This window comes from Octopus bimaculoides, chromosome 2 (genome assembly GCF_001194135.2).
Source record: "Octopus bimaculoides isolate UCB-OBI-ISO-001 chromosome 2, ASM119413v2, whole genome shotgun sequence".
Lineage (NCBI taxonomy): Eukaryota > Metazoa > Mollusca > Cephalopoda > Octopoda > Octopodidae > Octopus > Octopus bimaculoides.
The window spans coordinates 41501979-41520596 of NC_068982.1; the positions used below are offsets into that span (position 1 = coordinate 41501979).

An 18618-nucleotide genomic window follows, 5' to 3' on the forward strand; every position below is an offset into this window, starting at 1 on the left:
AGCAGTTTTTTTATTACTTTTTTTTCCTTTCTGCTTTTTGGAGTTATTTAGTTAGTTGACAAACAAGTCAACTCTCATTTGTCTTTTTTGTCACTGTATTTTCACTGCATAATCCGGGTGCAGTTCAGCATACTTTGGGTACCTTTGATGTTTTGTTTTATTATCTTTGTTGTATGAAGAGTTTTTTATGTATTTTATGCAGGCATGACTGTGTGTTAGGTACAAGCATAGCTATGGGTAGATACTGACATGGGTATGTTGGGACACATGCATGAGTGCTGGTAGGTAGGTAGAGGCAGTATTGTTAAGAAGTTGTGTGGTCTTGGGTTCAATTTCACTGTGTGACACTTTGGGTGTTTTCTACTGAAGCATCTGACTGACCAATGCCTTCTGAGTGAAATTTGGTAGATGGAATGGAACCCGCTCATACATTTATATATGCGTGTGTGTGTGTTACTGTCTCCTTGTCCTAGTTAGCATCATGTGATAGTTGTAACCACATGTCACATAAGTGATATCCATTTCCAATCTCCCTTGTAAACATGTCTGGTTATGGAGAAATATTACCTTATTTGGAAGCATGTGAGGATTATAAACAAGGGCATCTGACTGTAAAAAATAACCCATCTCAGTAAATTCTGTCTGACTCATTCAAGCATGGAAAAGTGGACATCAAACCAATAGTGATAATCTAGGGTGAACAAAAATGTTTAAAGAAATAATAACTTAACATTCATATTTTATGAACAGCTTTATTATATTACAAATAGAAAACATTTACCACAAGGGTATTTTCTTATTGCATTCATAGCTGCAAAGGTTATTGATAACCTTTAGATAGCCAGTCCTTTGGTGACTCATGGACATATCTGAACGCATCTTTATCCATCCTTCATATACGTTTGGCGTGATTATCAATTTTAAATGTCAGTTCAGTCACTGAACCCAAGGATGTCATTTTTGTATTTCTTCTGTAGCTTTTACCACAGTAACTTGCAGCAAGACCCCCTGTTATGCAGGAAACATATTCCCTATGTTGGTTTCCCCCAAATGTCTGGTATGGAAACATCTTAGTTGTTTCTTAGTAACCATTGATGACAAAAGCAAATTATAAAAAAAAAAAAAAAAGAAATGACTTCTCAACATATGACCCAAGCCATTATATTTTATACAAATTCAAGATTGTCATAAAACTTTTAAAGTGTTCTCTCTTTCAATGTATTCAGCAGATTTATGGTTTTCTTTATTTGATATTAATCTACTCATCTTAATAAAATGAACATTAATTTGAAACAATATCTACTATTTAGTAGTTTCATAGCACATTTGGGTGTTCTGCTTTCATAAAGCTCAAGTAACATTGCTGCAATTGTTGAAATATTTCTGTCATGGATTTCTGCCAACTTTCTTAACTTATCTTCTCCAACTCAGCTACCTAATGTTTGGTGGTGCTTTTTCTTTGACCGTTGCTTACTCTTAACTAGTTGTAGAAGATGTTGGTAGCGTTGGCTTCCTTTGTGCTTATTGTGGGTTTTGTGTCTTAGAGATTTGGAACTTTTTCTGCCGATGTCAGATGGATCTGCTTTCTTATAGTAATCTTGCCATTGATAGTTATCTGTCAGTTTGCAGCTGGAGTCTATAAAGAAATGGAAACCAAAATTACATTATGACAATTGAAATTACAGAAGATTTGAATTTATTTTAAACTCTTTAGCATTTAGATTATACTCTGTCAAATGTAAAGCTTATTTATTCACATTGTTTTGAATTAATCATGAACTATCTTGTATCTTTGAGATTATGATGATGCGATTGTTTATTTTTAGAATGACATTGTTGGGCAGGTGTGAAAAGCTGGATCTGGTTAGTTCAAACATAAAATAGGTAGAAAGAATATTTGGATTAGATATGGGTGGTTTAAATAAAACAATATTATACGTTTGAATTGCTCAGAATTACTCAAACACAATGTATTTCGTTGGTGTTAGGAAGAGCATCCAACTGTAGAAACCATGCCAAAATGGACATGAAACCTGAACAGCCCTTCAGCTGGTCAGCTCCTGTCAAATTGTCCAACCCATGGCTGCATGGAAAACAGATGTTTAAATGATGATGATGAATGCTTGGATTATTTGGAGTCCAATGACCAGGCTGTGAAAAATAATGCAAAATATTAAGAGCCTAAATGATTTTGGATAGATTGGGTTTGTGCTCATGTTTTAAAGATTGAATCTTCTCAGATTCAAGGTTACTTTTCATACTTTCAGGCAGTAGTGTATCTGAGGAAGTTGGGGTGATGAGGGCAGTCTGCCCTGAGCAACACTTTAAGGTGGGGGATGGCTGCACATTTGGGCCTGCTGCAGTCAGCAAACTTGAGGACAACCCTGTGTGGCATACATTTTAGCTTTTCACTACTTTCAATGGTCTTAGGTACAGAGATGGATTTGGATAACAAATATTCCCTTTCACCTTGTTAATCTTAACTCTTTAGCATGCAGATTATTCTGTTAAATATAATGCTTTATTTATTCAAATTGTTTTGAATTAATCATACATTATCTCACAGCTTTGAGATTTTGACGGTGTGATTGTTTATTTTCAGAATGTCATTGTAGGATATGTGTGAGAAGCTGGATTTGGCTGGTTTGAATATAAAATCGGAATAATATTTTGGTTTGGTGTGGCCATTTTAAATGCTTGAAGGGTTAAGGAAATATACCAAATTCTGTTAATATAATAATTTAACATTTGGTGTGTTTTAAACCTAACTATAACTTCTACAACTCAGAAACAAAGCTGTTTCTGTCGGAAACTGATATTGAGTCAAACAATAAGGGAAAATTTCTTGATGGAATTGGTATGGGACATATTCTTTAGAAATGGTTTTCATAGGTTGGTGGCCTTTATTTTTTTTAACAAAACTGTATGTTATGAAATGGTGTTGATATTTATTTTCTTTCTTAAAAGTTCAAAGTGAAGTTCATTTCTCCAAGTAATTTATTTCAATTAAGCATAAAATTGATGTTGCAAATGATAGTCGTTCATTGAAACAACAGCAAATATATCATCAATACTTAAAAAAAAAAAAAGCAAAATTTCCCTTACATCTTAAAAATGAAAAAGAACATTAGATAAGTGTATCCCTAGATACACTTAGTCACTTTTGGAATGCCTTAGATCAAAGGGCCTGGATTAACCTGAGGCTAAACAATGAGTAGAACTTATTTTATTGATGTCCCAGATTAATGAACATCAAGTTTGAATCTGGTACAGATGTAATTAAATATTTTAAGGCCTCTACCATTCCATCTCCCTAAAGGGATTATTGGGATTATTATTTAGTTCTACATCTGCCTTGATCAATCAGACATTTGATCTTTGGTGTTCCAACCACAACATCATTTTTCTCAAAATTATCTAGTCCTATAATGCCTAATATGTCTTCTGTTTTTTTAACCCTTTAGTGTTCGCATTATTCTGCCAAAATTAATGCTTTTTTTTATTCACATTGTTTTGAACTATCTTGTAGCTATGACATTTTGATGAGGTAGCTGTTAATTTTTAAAATGATATTGTAGGGTTGGTGTGAGAGACCAGACCTGGCCAGTTTGAACATAAAACAGGTAGAATACTTTTGGCCGGATATGGCCGGTTTAAATTTTAGTTACTAGTTCTAGTAAGTTAAACAACCACAAGAAGTTCCCTTGCTTGTTCAGAGTTATTGTGATGTATTACAAATTGTAAACTAAGTATAAATATTTTATGCCTTACCTGGAGATTCCCAGAATTCCAATGTAAATAATTCATGACTGACTAACCAGTTTTTTGATTGGTGGAAATGTGTACAATCCCACAATGCAACATGTCCGTTAGGCATATTGTTTTGCTTGACATATGTTATTATCCGTAGTATTCCCTGTTTTCCATAGAATTTCTTCATTGTCTGTATGGGATCTGTAGCATGTAACTTTGAAACATTTGGGTAACCATATTTGTCTGCTAAATATGGTCCATAAGCAATGGGGTGAAAGATATACTGCTTATTATCTGTGCCACTCACACTGTCCTCGCCTTTTGTGGATAATCGAATAAGTGTTTTTCCCAAGGAGTGGACTCCACCAACCTGATTGAGCGCATAGGATAAGCGTAACGCACTCGTGTCGTGCAAAACTTTATTTTGACACGATTCATTACATCCTATCAGCGTAAATAGATGGAGCTTGTTGAATTTTCCACCATACTGTTTATACCCTGGGTAGAACTTCTTTAGTGACTGGAACTGTGGTAGTGGTAACTGTAAAAAAAAATTAAAAAAATTTGTATGTAAATTATATGTAATGATGAAAAATATTTTGATGCTTGATTCTGTAAATAGGAATTAAGACGGTTAGCAAGTGGAGTTAAGTATCTTGTCCAATGAAATAGGAAGTGTCAAGTGTTTCTCACATTGTCTCTCTCAACAACAGGAAAGGTTATGGTGGTGGTAGTGATGAGGATAATGATGGTGATGATGGCTTCTAGTCTTGGCACAGGATCACGAGAATATTTTATTTAGTCCTAAGTTGGTTCTGATTGACCTGTGTTCAAAGGCATTCCAATCATGACCTTACTGACTTATCACAGGCATAATGAACTTGGATATGACGCTAGAGAGAGATTTAGCTGTTATTTTTTCTAGCATGTTGGGTGACCATGGAGATGCACTTTTTTTACATTTTTGTTTTTATTTTCTGTGAGTGGAATAAATATAGCCATTAGGTTGGAATCTATCCCTGTATATTACTGGTACTTATTTTATTGACATTGACAAAAGATAGAAAATTAAATAAAAAACAAATTGAGGAAACTAGTAATGGTCTGTGTCAGCAAATATTTAATGAATTTCAAAAATTTGGATAAATTCCTATGTCACGGGGAAACAAGAAGGCAAGAGTTTCGATGTTTTGGGCAAAGAGCCCTTTGTCAGTAGCGGATTGGAAGCATCAAGATGTTTAACTTCATAAGTTTCTAGTCTTTGAGGGTTACATCCAGTTCTCATCTGGCTGTAACTTCTATAAAAATTTCTTTCACATGCGTCAGACTGCATGATGGCATTCATGACTCTCTTTAGGGCATACCTACACAAGTGTGCCCTTCTTCAACTTTGTTTCCTCATGACTTTCTGAAAAATGGGATATTTTTAAATAAAAGTTTTTTACAAATACTTTTCAGATGATGTAGATTCTGATTATATTGGAATTTGCTGTGAAAAGATTTTTGGGGAGTAGTCGGGGGAACTCTGAATAATTTACATGAGGCAGCTTTGTTTCCTCATAACTTTCTGAAAAACGTGTATTTTTTTCTAATGAAATTTTCAGCAAATACCATTAGGATTACATTGAAATTTAATAAGGAAAAAAGAAACAAAATTAGTGGACACATACATACATGCTGACGCACATCACATATATATTTACAAAATGAAATTTGAAATTATCATGTGATGTCTTGGTATGTATTATGTGTGCTTATCCACCAATTGTTTTGTTTTTTTTCACATTAAATTCTGATATAATCATAATATATACTTTCTGAAAGGTATTGTAGAAAATAATTTTATTAAAAAGTACTAAATTTTCTAAAAGTTATGAGGAAACAAAGTCGATTTGTGCAAATTATTCAAAACTCCTTCCCCATCTCTGAACAAAATTTTTCACAACAAATCAGAATCTACACTATTTGAAAGGTGTTTGTTGAATTTTTTTTTTTAAATATCTATTTTTCTGAAGGTTATGAGGTAACACAATCAGGGGGTGGTTGGGACACTTGTGCTGTCATGCCTCTTGGGGGGTAGTAGCAACTAATGTAAAAAGAAATGCATCCATCCTGATATTATTAAAACCAGATAATTAGTTTTATTCATAAGGAAATTACCTCTGCCTTGTGGTTATCTCCTTAATGATAATTACCAGAGCTCTTAAGGTAATGACAGAAGCAGTTGAGAAGTATTTCCAGCTGGATCTAGTCAAGTGGGAATTGAAGTGAATTTCGAAAGGCATAATTTATCCTAACTGGCATCCTCGAATGTGACCTGGACGCCGCTTGCCCGGCCCCCTTAGAGTGTAAGTAGTTAAGGGCCAAAACACTTGTATGAAGTGGGGTTTCTTTGAAGACCTTCCGCTTTCAGCTCTCCCTAGAGTTTCTGGTACTACTAAAGCAGCACGGTCCCGAGCGCGCGGTCGCGCTAGCTAGTCGTGAGTGGTCGATCCTAGCCCTGACCCTGTCCCTAACCCTAACCCGCGTGTGCAAATGAATACGTGTTTAGGATTAGGGTTGGGGTTGGGATCGACCACTCACGACTGGCTGGCGCGGACGCGCGACTGCGCGTTCGGGACCGTGCTAGTTTAGTAGTACCGAGTTTCTTACTACTAATGGTGTTATTTTTGTTTTGTTTTCGATTATGTATTTCTTTATATACTGCGTAATTTATAATTTTCCCCAAGCAGCGAAACTATTCACAATCGAAACTCCGTTGTAGATTTTATTTGTCACGACTGTACGTAATATATCACGTCATTAACACATAACTCGTAACGGAAACTATAGAACATTTTCCCAGATAGAAATATTAATTTCTTTATTTGTTACAAGGATCTTTTATCATTATACTTGTTTAAGTTACTGGAATGCGATCATGCTGGAGAAGCACCGCATTTAAGAGCTTTGCCGGACAAATCGATCCCAGTACTTATATTTAAGTTTGGTACTTATTCTATTAGTCTTTTTTTGTCGAACCGCTATTTTACGGGGACATGGTAGGGGACAAACAACACGCATATATATATATATATATATATATGCACAGTGGGACTGAACCCGAAACCACGTGGTTGCAAAGCGAGCTTCTTAACCACACAGTCATGCTTGCGCCTATAAATAGTAAGAAAAACAGAAATCCAAGAACAAAGACCTTACACGAACCAAGACACCATACAAAAACTGGAAATTTAAGACTGTTTTATAAATATGTTTTAATATCGCTGATTGAAAGATATAAAAGTTAGGAAATAAATGAATAAATAAATATAAAGGATAACCACAAAGGGCAAATCAGAACATTCTGAAACCCTCAATCTACAAGCTTTTTACAATCCATGATTCCTCATGTTGATTTTAAAACTCTTCACTATTTCATTCTTGTTCAACTGCCGCCAAATATTGTACTCAATTGGCTCTTCTCAGTGCACAATGAAAGAAAACCGACCTGTTTCTTTTCTATCTTAGTTGTTTACTTGAGTGAACTGAACTAGTTTTACTGCGATTATTTGGTAGTTGTAGCAGGGATAGAGCGGGATAATGCATTGATTGTCGACAGTGAAACATATATGCTAACTTTTCATTCATATCAAATTCGTTCTGGGTTGTGAACATTTAATTTATTTTCTTCCCGGCGAAAAACTAAGCCAGAGAAATTGAGAACGACAGGGTAGCTTTTGAATACTCGAGAATGATAGGGTAGCTTTTGAATACTCTCTAGAGGTCAGTTTATCGGAGTCTTGCTCCAAATCACAGTAAGCGGTTTAGCTTCAAATCAACCAGACCTTAAAAAGAGTTCAAGCTGTGACCATCATATTATTTTTCTTTTTTTTAAAGGCATATGCTAACTGTTGTACCGCATTGTAGTGGTGTACAACTCTTCTCTTTTTAAGACGGTATGGGTTTGATTTGAGGGAGAGCTGGCTATTATTTCTAGCAGTTTGAGTAATTGCGTAGACGCTCGGTCCCTTATTAGCTTGGACTATCTTGTGCTGTCCACATAGTCGGGTCATTCTTATTTTCTTTACTATTTTTGTTTTGTTCTTTTGTACTTTTTTTTTTATCAGCGCCAAGCATTGTTTCTCACAGTAAACATCTGCCTTTGCTCCCACCTCACTATTTGTCAACTTCACTCGCACCCTACTTCTTGTTTGTGCTCAACTACGATATCTCTAGTCTAGGCTGTCTTCTCATATCCACCTGTAAGGTATGCATAAACACCCTGCTTGCTCTCTCTCTCTCTCTCTCTCTCTCTCCACAAACATCATACCTGTTCTTTGTATAAAACTGTTGAATTTACCCCTTTTGTTGTTGTTTTTCAATGGGTGACAGCTACGGACGGTAAAATTTCATTCCAAGTTTCAATGCTTGTCTGAGTATGGGATATGTGGGTGTGTGTATGTAATACATTTCTTTTGACTATTCACAAGTGTGATACAGGAAGCTATAGCAAAGAAGTAGTGGAGGTCAGGTTTCAGGATATTGGCTCACAGACACGGTGTGCGTGTGTGTGCGTCTGATATTATTTGTTTGTTTGTTTGTATATGTATGTGTGTGTGTGTGTGTATGTATGTATGTATGAGGCGGTGAGCATGCACGCCGGGGAAAATGTTTAGCGGCATTTCGTTCGCCTTTACGTTGAGTTCAAATTCCGCCGAGGTCGACTTTACCTTTCATTCTTTCGAAGTCGATAAAATAAGTACCATTTGAGCACTGGGCTCGATATACACACACACACGTATATATATATATATATATATATATATATATATATATATATATATATATATATATATATATATATATATATATAGTACGTGATATAATGTATATGCTGCATGATATATATTACATATGATATATGGTGGTTTATGAATGATATGGCAATGTTAAGAGAACTCACTAGTCTAGCCAAGAACACGAAGTCTCCCTTGCCATATTAAAATGCAACCAGTACACTATGTGCAGTTGTTGGTGACGAGAAGGGGAGTTCAGCTGTAGAAATCAACCAAAAAGAAAAACGTGTGGACGAGACGTGATCCTCCAGTTCTTCTATGAAGTCAAGAACCTCATATAAGAACCCAGACGATGTGAAGATTGGTATATTCATGTATTGTGTGTGTATATCTATTGTATGTAATATGTTGTTGCTATTATGTGTAATATATGATGCATATTTATTACATGAAGTATATCATCCCTTATACGGCGACGAGTTTATCAGAGTTATTAACACGCCAGGCAAAATGCTTAGCGGCAGCATATCATCTGTCTTTGTATTCTGAGTTCAAATTCTGCCGATGTCGACTTACCCCACCCCCACCGAATTTGCTGGACTTGTGCCAGAAAATTTGAAACCAATATATCATGCCTTATAAAAGAGTAGTATTAAATATGGATCCGGAGAATCGTGCGGCTATCACAGTAAGCTCCTCCTTCGGAATCTACATACATACATAAATACATTCACACACGCATATATATATATATATATATATATATATATATATATATATATATATATACATACATACATACATACACACACACACAAACACACATAATAGATCTTATATTGGCTTTGACGATGAACATTCATTTATTCAGTCCACTGTACCACCTACACTTACTCATTGACTATTATTAACAGACACATGTCCCCCATGGCCGTCTTAGGGCAAATTATTGGATCTTCAAAACATTTATTCATTGCCAGCAAGCTATAGCATAAATAGATCAAAACTGTGCCCCTTGACTCGTGAGGGGCCCCGGGAAACTGCCCAGTGTGCCCATTGCCTAAAGACGTCACCACATGTACCCTGAACGTAACTTTCAGGTCGAATCTTTCCCCAAGATCACACGCAGTAGATCGAACCATGTCTTCATGAATGCATTGTAAATTTCTGAACCACTCGGCCATGATGATACTAGTCCCTGCGGACACGGACACATATACACGTAAAATCTCATACATACACACATATACACATATATATAGATATAAGGGCCAAGTTATCGTTTTACTTGTCCCACTTCATTCCTCATTCCTCTACAAACCAGCGTTACCAGCAACACTAAATTTGTTATTCAACTTAGTTATTTACAGCATTCAAGCTGAATTACTTTAAATTATTTATCAATCCAATCTGTTATACAAACAAGAAAAAAGAACTCAAAAAGTAATGTCATACTAGACACTCAGCTCTTAAGTCACTTTGTAACTTCGATTATCTGTGTGTGTGCGCGCGCGCCCGCATATCTGAGGAAGTAAAGTCGGTTGGGGGTACACTTGTCTCACACGCATATTATATACAGCGGTATGGAGTTCCATACTTTGAATATTTGTGTACGTTAAATGCTGTTTTATACTTAGATATTAATGAAACCAGAATGTTCAACAAAATAAATACTTACTGTTTTTAGTGCGCTACTTGTTGCAGTCTGTATCCATGTAGTGACTGTCAGTAAAAATATTAGCAACTTGTAATTTATCATATTTCTGGCTGTGTCGAGACTTGATTTTGACAGCTTTTGTTCTCCAAGTTTTAAGGAAGAAAGCAAAGCAGTAATTTAAGTGTAGAGTTTTTTCCCTCCCGTTTTAATCCAATCCTTTTGGGTTTGATTTGATTCGGACTGTGATAAAAAGTAATAATAACGATAATAATAATAATAATAAAATCGACGACGATCAATAGTGTAACCTCTCAAGGCGGATTCACTCGACGAATGAACTTAACTAAACTCTTTGTCAGTTATATAGATATGTTATATTTACTGGGTAATTTTCAACTGATCTGACTGCTTGCTGATTTGCTGCCTGTGGGGTATCAAAACATGTCTTTCTCACCTGTATGCTCGTGCCTCTATTAACTTTTTCTTTATCCACTCTCGCCCCACTAACTTACGAACAGAAAGAAAGCGACAAAAAGAAAAGGAAATGTAACAATAAGACTGAATAACTTTTGAGCTGGAGTATTAAAGGCAAACAGAGGGATGGGTTTATCCCACTTGATAAACACGTGTTCACTATCAAGAAGGGCGGAGCTATAATTTATTTAACTTAGATTTCTTAATCTTTTCTTTTCGAAACTCTGTTTTATTTGAATTTTTTTTTTGTCCTGTTATTATATTTTTTATCTATCTCCTACTCAATTTATCTTAATACTAGGCGCGCGTAACGTTAAAAGGTTTGTTAATTATATAGATGCATTACAAAGGAAATGAAAACTGGATGAAGCGTGGATGGGAATCTGATGTATTGTAAGACGTTGATTGACAGCTTTAATTTTGGTAAACGACAAAGTTCGTACTGGATGTGTCTCTGTCCATTATCATAGTTTTATTGTTAGGTAAAGGGGTAATGAATTGAGAGGAGGTAGATGGCGCAATTTCGTAATTGTTAGGAACATTTTTCCTACTAATATAATTAGTTTTTTTTTTTATTTTTCTATTTTAAATAAATTTTCATTTCGTTCCAAAGAACTGACCACTTGAAAGTTAATGACTAAACTGCTATAATATTATTTCTATATAATGAATTGTTTATTATAGTGGATTTTAATGCAAGTCTCATTCAGTATAGAAGCTTTAACCAGACAGCAAAAATATTGCATTACCTGTCGTACAAATGTCTTTTATTTTGTTTCAGTATTTGAATTGCGACCATGCTGGGGCACCGCCTTGAATGGTTTAATCCAGTGGTTCTCAATTATTTTTTTGCCTATGAACCCCTTTAATTCATATTCTACTCTACTGGACCTCTTAATGTCCTGAAAACTGATCTCATCACTTCTTTTCATTTGGCTCCTCTATCACACTTCTTATGCTTTGTCTGAATAGTCTAAAGAAATCTGCAATTGAGTGAAGATTCATGGTCTTTAAAACTTTAGCATTTAAACTAGCTGTATCCAGTTCGTATATTGTTTTATATTAAAAACCAGTCAGACTCAGCCTCTCACACCTACAATGGCATTGTAACAATAAACGATCCTATCATTGAAATCTTGAAGCTATGACATAATGCATGATTAATTCAAAACAATGTAAATAAATAATCATTACATTTGACAGAGTAATTTGAATACCAAAGGTTTTAATCTGATTCTGGAATTAGAGGACAGAATTCTTGGTCAACTGTCTTCTTACCAAATGACTATTTCTTAACATTTATTACTACTACGTTGGAATATATTCAGCTAATTTTAAATAGTTCATTTCTTTAACAGCTGCTATTAATTTTGTTCTTGATAGTGTATGTACTCTATTTTTATTGTTGTATATTGTTTGTGAACAAAGCAATTTATATATACATTGAGATATTATTTCATTTTATATATGACTCTCTGAACATGTATAGTTCATGTGCATACTACCATAACAGCAGTTGGAAAGCATGTTAAGTTTACTCCAAATGAGAAAAGTTGATGATGATTTATATATATTTTTTTACTTTTTAGTTATACACTCACTCATACACTCTCTCTTTCTCTCACGATAGAGAAAGAGAGAGGAAGAGAGTGAGAAAGAGATTTTGAGGCTATTATTTAATAGTTAGTCATCTTGCTCTTGAAACAAAGAGGTTGTATCATAAGGGGGGAGAAACAGCATAGTTTTCTCTATATAACAACAGGGGGAGCTGTGTGGGGACTCTGCAGCTTGCAAGCTGCATGTGGCTCTTGAGCTACTGTGTGCAGCTACTGTGACAAGATTGGCTTTCAAAATCATATCTTAGTAAAACAGCTTTTAACATCCTACCAACCAGATTTTAAAGTAATTACTGCAGAAATGAAGATGCGATATAAGCCTTCAGCAGGCGAAGAGTAATCAATCTACTTAGCAGTATATTTCTTTTGGCACGTGAAAAGACATTCGAGCGAGTTTGTTGTCAGTACCGCTGGACTGGCTCCTGTGCAGGTGGCACGTAAAATACACCATTTTGAGCGTGGCCGTTGCCAGTACCTCCTGACTGGCCTTCGTGCCGGTGGCACGTAAAAGCACCCACTACACTCTCGGAGTGGTTGGCGTTTGGAAGGGCATCCAGCTGTAGAAACTCTGCCAAATCAGATTGGAGCCTGGTGTAGCCATCTGATTCACCAGTCCTCAGTCAAATCGTCCAACCCATGCTAGCATGGAAAGTGGACATTAAACGATGATGATGATGATGTTGTGGCTTTTGAATGTAAAAAGATACATATTTGAAGGAGTGTGGACTAGTGGCTAGAGTGTTGCATTCATGATTGCAAGATCGTTGTTTTGATTCCCTGACTAAGTGGCATGTTGTTTTCTTGAACAAAACACTTCATTTTTCATGTCACTCCAGTCCACTCAGCTGTAGGTGGGTAAATCTGTGACAGATTGGTGTTCTGTTAGGGGAAGATGTTGACCTGCCTGCCTAGTCAGCAGGGTGGCATCATTTGAAGGCTACAACTATGCAGTGAAGCACATTGTGACCAGTGGTGTATAACAGCATCTGATAGCTTAGTTGATATATGATATATACACATATGTCAAATAAATTGGCTTTGAAAATTTCTAGATACTTTTTCATCCTCAGTAGTATAGTGGTAAGTATCCCTGCCTGTCACGCGGGAGACCGGGGTTTGATTCCCCACCGGGGAGACACTTGTACTTTTTTCCATAGGCGCAGGAGTGGCTGTGTGGTAAGTAGATTGCTTACCAACCACATGGTTCTAGGTTCAGTCCCACTGCGTGACACCTTGGATAAGTGTCTTCTACTATAGCCTCGGGCTGTGAGTGGATTTGGTAGACAGAAACTGAAAGAAGTCTGTCGTATATATGTATATATATATATATATATATATATATATATATGTGTGTATGTGTGTGTGTCTGTATTTGTCCCCCCACCATCGCTTGAGAACCGATGCTGGTGTGTTTACGTCTCCGTAACTTAGCGGTTCAGCAAAAAGAGACCGATAGAGTAAGTACTAGGCTTACAAAGAATAAGTCCTGGGGTCAAATTTCTCGACTAAATGCGGTGCTCCAGCATGGCCGCAGTCAAATGACTGAAACAAGTAAAAGAGTAAAAGAGTATATCTTCTGACCTCAGTCATTATAACTCTATCTCTCTCTCTCTCTCTCTCTCCTTCTAAAAGCCTTCTTTGTTACACTATTATTAACGATAATCTCTGATTCTGTCTGGTAAACACTTACATTAAAGGCTCTATTCTACACAGTTTGTAGGTTTTGATTTTTAATTAGATGTATTAAAAAGTAAGTCCGATATTACCCACTAAGTTTTTGTTTTGGGATCTCTGTTAACCCTTTATTACAATATTCCTGTTGAAATGCATTGCTTTTGTTTCAGTTAATCGTAAAAATAATGAAGAAATTAGTGAAATGAAAATGATTGCAATGTGGAAGACACATGTTAGCCAATCAAAAACACCCAAAAACTGTTAACTTCATTTAAACATTTATTATTTGGTGTAAAACGTTTTAAAGCACTGACTGACTGACATGATTCCATTGCATCTTGTAAAATAACTTCATCCTTGTTAAGCTGCTATTTGGGACACAAATTGGTTTCAGATTTTGTTACAATGCCAGCAATTTTGGTAGAGGAGATAAGTTGATTGTATTGACCCTAGTGTTTAACTGGTACTTATTTCATTGACTCCAAAAGGATGAAAGGCAGTGTTGATCTTGGTGGGATTTGAACTCAGAATGTAAAGATGGACAAAATGCTGTTAAGCATTTTGCCCAGCGTGCTAACAATTCTGCCTGCCTGCCACCTTATTTGGGACATAAATTAATATAGAATTTTCATGCAAGGGTTTAATTTAGATCACTTTGGAATAAGAAGTTTCTGTCACAAGAGTAGGGTCATTTTAGGAAGGTTGGCATCAGAAGGGTTAAAATCCTTTATGACAACTTTTTTTTTTAAATGTCCTTTATTGAATAATTTACTGTTTAACTTGGTTAGTTACAGAAATATCGTTCATTTAAAAAAATATTTTGATGTCTGTGTTTTTCCTTTGTCCTTAAAGATTTACTCTTAGTCTAATAAAAAGAAATGAAATACTAAAGAAATTCATGTCAGTTAATAGTAAATAATGTATTGACAAAGAAGACAGGTTGCACATATTGTTTGATGCATGTTATTTATCATGAAGTGGAAAGGCAGGTGCACTGAAGCAATAGTCAATGGACTTGGGATGGGCATAGTAACTTTAGATTAATAGAGGCTATGATAAAAGTAGAAGAGACATGGTTTGATGAAAAAGCTCAATATTTCATGATTGTTGGTAAAGAAACATTAGACATTTATATGTATAGCTTTTCTGTTTATGTTATTGTTCAGCCCTACATGGACTTTGATCAGCTACATCTAATGACCAAAAGTATCCTGTTGGTGACCATCTTGTTTTTTACTTTCCAAGCATAGTTCATGGGTTTTAAGAGACTGTAGAGTATTTTCTAAGGGAGATTTAATGACTAAATTTTGCAGGTGCAACAAACTGACACTCTTTTCATTGGCTTGTAAATAGGTTTTTTTTTAAATTGCAGTTTAAAAAATACTGGGGATAGTAGAGCGAATGGTTTAGTGTGTTATAAGTTGTTTTTGGTCTTTGGTATATAGTTTACTTTTGATGAGTTACCTTCTGTGAATTATTTAACCCCAAGTTAACTCTTATTGAGCAGGTCAGTAATTAAAAACATTCCTATCATGACCATAAAGTATCAGTCTAAAATGGTGGCATGGCAGAATTGTTAGAACATTGGGTGTCTTGCATTATTTGTCCAAGTTCTTTGCATCCTGGGTTCTAATCTCACTGTGGTCTATTTGAATAGTTGATTTAATTCATAATATAGCTTACCATCACCACCTAGTCCTTGGGGGACTTTAGTAGTGTCCACTCTGACGCAAGTATTTAGACCAAGTCTCTGGCTTGAGAATAATTTTCTGTTTCCCTTCCACCAATCTTGAAGGGTCTGTAAAGGGTCATATGCATTGGTTTCTCTCCTTTTTTTTCAAGATGGCAGATTGGCTGCTATATCATCCTTGCAGCCCCAGGTTATTTGAATTCATGTCATAGTGGAATTCATAGTTCATCTTTATTTTGACATATGTTTACAATATGTGTCTTAATACATTTGCATTGTAACCATAAGGTCTTGTGTTCCAACCCAATATATGGCACTCCAGGCAAATGTCTTGGGCTGAACAATGCCTTGTGAATGAAACTGCTTGGCAGAAACTGTATAAAAGCCAGTTGTGTGTGTGTGAATGCACTGTGAGTTGAGAAAGATATTATGCTTGTGTTGCCTGTAAACAATATGTCCTCTTGCCAGTTTTGACATGTGAAAACCACTGGAGTATAAAAATACTTGGGTTGAAAATAGGTAAGGATTAGCAACAAGAGGGATAACCAGCCATAGAATATTTCTTCGCCAAGTCTCGTACAACCCATATCAGCATGTAAAAAAGTGAACATAAAATTAATATGATGTGTATAAGATTCTATAAACAATTATGTGAATAATATCAGGTTGAAAAATTGTTTAACATGACTGTGTGATTGATAATCTTGCTTCCCATCCATGTGGTCTTGAGTTCAGATCCACAGTATGCCACCTTGAGCAAGTGCTTCTCCCATAGCCCCTGGCTGACCAAATCCTTGTGAGTAGATGGAAACTGAAAGAAGCGTGTGTGTGTGTGTGTGTCTGTCTTTGTGTTTGTTTCAAACCACCACCTGATAACTGGTGTTGGTTTTTTTTTTATATCACCATGACTTAGTAGTTTGGCAAAAGAGACCAATAAAATAACTACCAAACTTGAAAAGAAAACAAATCACTGGGGTTGATTTGTTTAACTAAACCAGTGATTCTCAACTATTTTTTTTACCTTTTGGACCCCTTTGATTCCCATTGTACTCAGGCAGACCCTCCTAGCCATTCAATGTTTAAAAAATCCTAATATATTTTTATAGTTGAATATTATTAGGAATTGTATTAAAAAAAATTGTTGAATTCTATTTTATGTATTGTAGAAATATAACTGATTTCATTACACATATTTTGCAACAAAATCTTATATGGACCCTCAAGGGTCACATGGACTCCAGTTGAGAATCACTGGAATAAATAAACCCTTCAAGGTGGTGCTCCAGCATGGCTGCAGTCTAATGACTGAAACAAGTAAACGATAAAAGATGAAAAAAAAAAAAATGATTAGGTTGTTCAGCAAAACAAAAAAACAATTGTTTTTAAATATTTGTTTACAAGATATCATAATGTGTGAAGGAATGAGTGTACGAACAGCTGAATTGTTAATGATTATGAGTGTATGGGAGGGTGGTTGCTTGTGCCTCATTGTGGGCACGCGTGTGCATGTGTGTGTCTTGCCAGTATTATTGTAATAAGTCCCTTACAAGAGAAAACATGTATAATTATTTATAAAAGTTCTTTCAGTGATAGAGGGTTTACCTTATAATAGTAAGAGAGAGAAAGAGAGAGAGAGAGAGTAAGAGTATTTGCCTGAAGCTGTGCTATTGTAATACTGAAATATATTATGTTATGCCATTATTAAATCTAAGATGAATAGAAAACAAGACACGCTGCTCTAAAACAATGTTTTCTTTACATTAGCTTCATTCTTCACAAATCTTTCCTAAACTGTAGGCTTGTGCTTGTAATTATCTCTGAATAATCACTCCCCCCACCACCGTTCATATTATTTCCTCTTCTTTTCTTGTTGTTGCTGTTTATCCCTTCTATGGCTTAAGGGTCTTGTCTGACTGTAGCAGCTAGCAAACACCTTTTGGGTCTGGTTGACAGCTGCCTGTTCTGTGTTTAACAGCTGACATCTGTCACTTGAGTAATAAGAAGCTTGTTAGAGGCTAGAAACATCTTCAATTTGTTGTGGTACAAGTTTGGGACTTAAACTTGACTGTTGTTTTGGTGAACTAAATGCTATTAATCTGTCTTTAGGAATAACAAGCAGTGGGTGCTGGACTGCATGTTTGAGAGAGAGAGAGAGAGAGATACACACACATACACACCCATTCACTCACTCATTATAGAGTTTAGAGGGTGATATTATCCGGGGTGGATACTGTGGTACTCCCAGTTATGCTCCAGGTTATGGTCATCTGCGTCAATTAGTATTTAATGTCTATGACTACTAGGGGTAATCACAGACTACTCCTCCAGTGGGTAATTCTTTGTTCACTTCCCTGGATGGTAATATTATCTGGAGTGTATATTAGCAATAATTATAATGAGTGAAAATATGGAGACTGGTACATCATCAGAATCTTTTTCCATTTATTTTACAATGTCATACAGCTGGTTGAAAGACCCTGAACGAAGTTGCACAGAAAATTATGCCTGGTTGCATATGCAACTGCTCATACTCTGTGCAGTGGAAACATGTATAGGTCATCATAGCTATAAAAATATGCTACACAACATTGTAAGCCAATTTCATGATGGCATGGGCTGGACAGTTCAACAGGATCTGATGTGTCCAAGGGCTGCATCATGCTCCAATGTCTTCTTTGGCATGGTTTTTATGGCTGGATGCTCTTCCTAATGCCAACCACTTTACAGAGTGGATCAGGTGCTTTTTACAGGTCACTTGCCTTGTTGAGGTTGCTATGCAGTTTGCAGGACAAGCCATGGGGGAGATGGAAGGGAGATCATCTTCATGCTAGGGAATACTGGAGAGGATGACTATGGGAGGCAAGGTGGTGTGTGTGTGTGTGTGGGGGGGGGTCAGGTTCCTGCAAAGGGATCTGCATGGACACTCATGTCTAGTACAGGAAATGTGGAGAAGAGAAAGAGAAAATGATCAGTAGG

At 35.9% G+C, this 18618-nt stretch overlaps 2 protein-coding genes across 3 annotated transcripts in view; one reads left to right on the forward strand and one right to left on the reverse strand.

Moving 5' to 3' along the window:
• Nucleotides 1-18618, forward strand: part of LOC106884231 (anaphase-promoting complex subunit 4) — a 96100-nt gene that overhangs the window by 64346 nt on the left and 13136 nt on the right. The window lies entirely within an intron of this gene.
• On the reverse strand, nt 733-10756 carry LOC106884232 (uncharacterized). Its single transcript, XM_014935495.2, has 3 exons — nt 10210-10756; nt 3772-4294; nt 733-1636 (listed from the first exon to the last, which is right to left on the reverse strand). The coding sequence occupies exons 1-3, from the start codon at nt 10288-10290 to the stop codon at nt 1428-1430; spliced, it is 813 nt and encodes a 270-aa protein (XP_014790981.1). The 5' UTR covers nt 10291-10756; the 3' UTR covers nt 733-1427.

Excerpts from the sequence above, each read along its gene's own strand:
- LOC106884232 (XM_014935495.2), bottom strand. The coding sequence starts at position 10,290 with ATGATAAATTACAAGTTGCTAATATTTTTACTGACAGTCACTACATGG. Across the intron at positions 4,295-10,209 it reads CAAGTAGCGCACTAAAAACA|TTACCACTACCACAGTTCCA; the intron begins GTAAGTATTTAT and ends TTTTTTTTACAG. Across the intron at positions 1,637-3,771 it reads GGAATTCTGGGAATCTCCAG|ACTCCAGCTGCAAACTGACA; the intron begins GTAAGGCATAAA and ends ATTTCTTTATAG.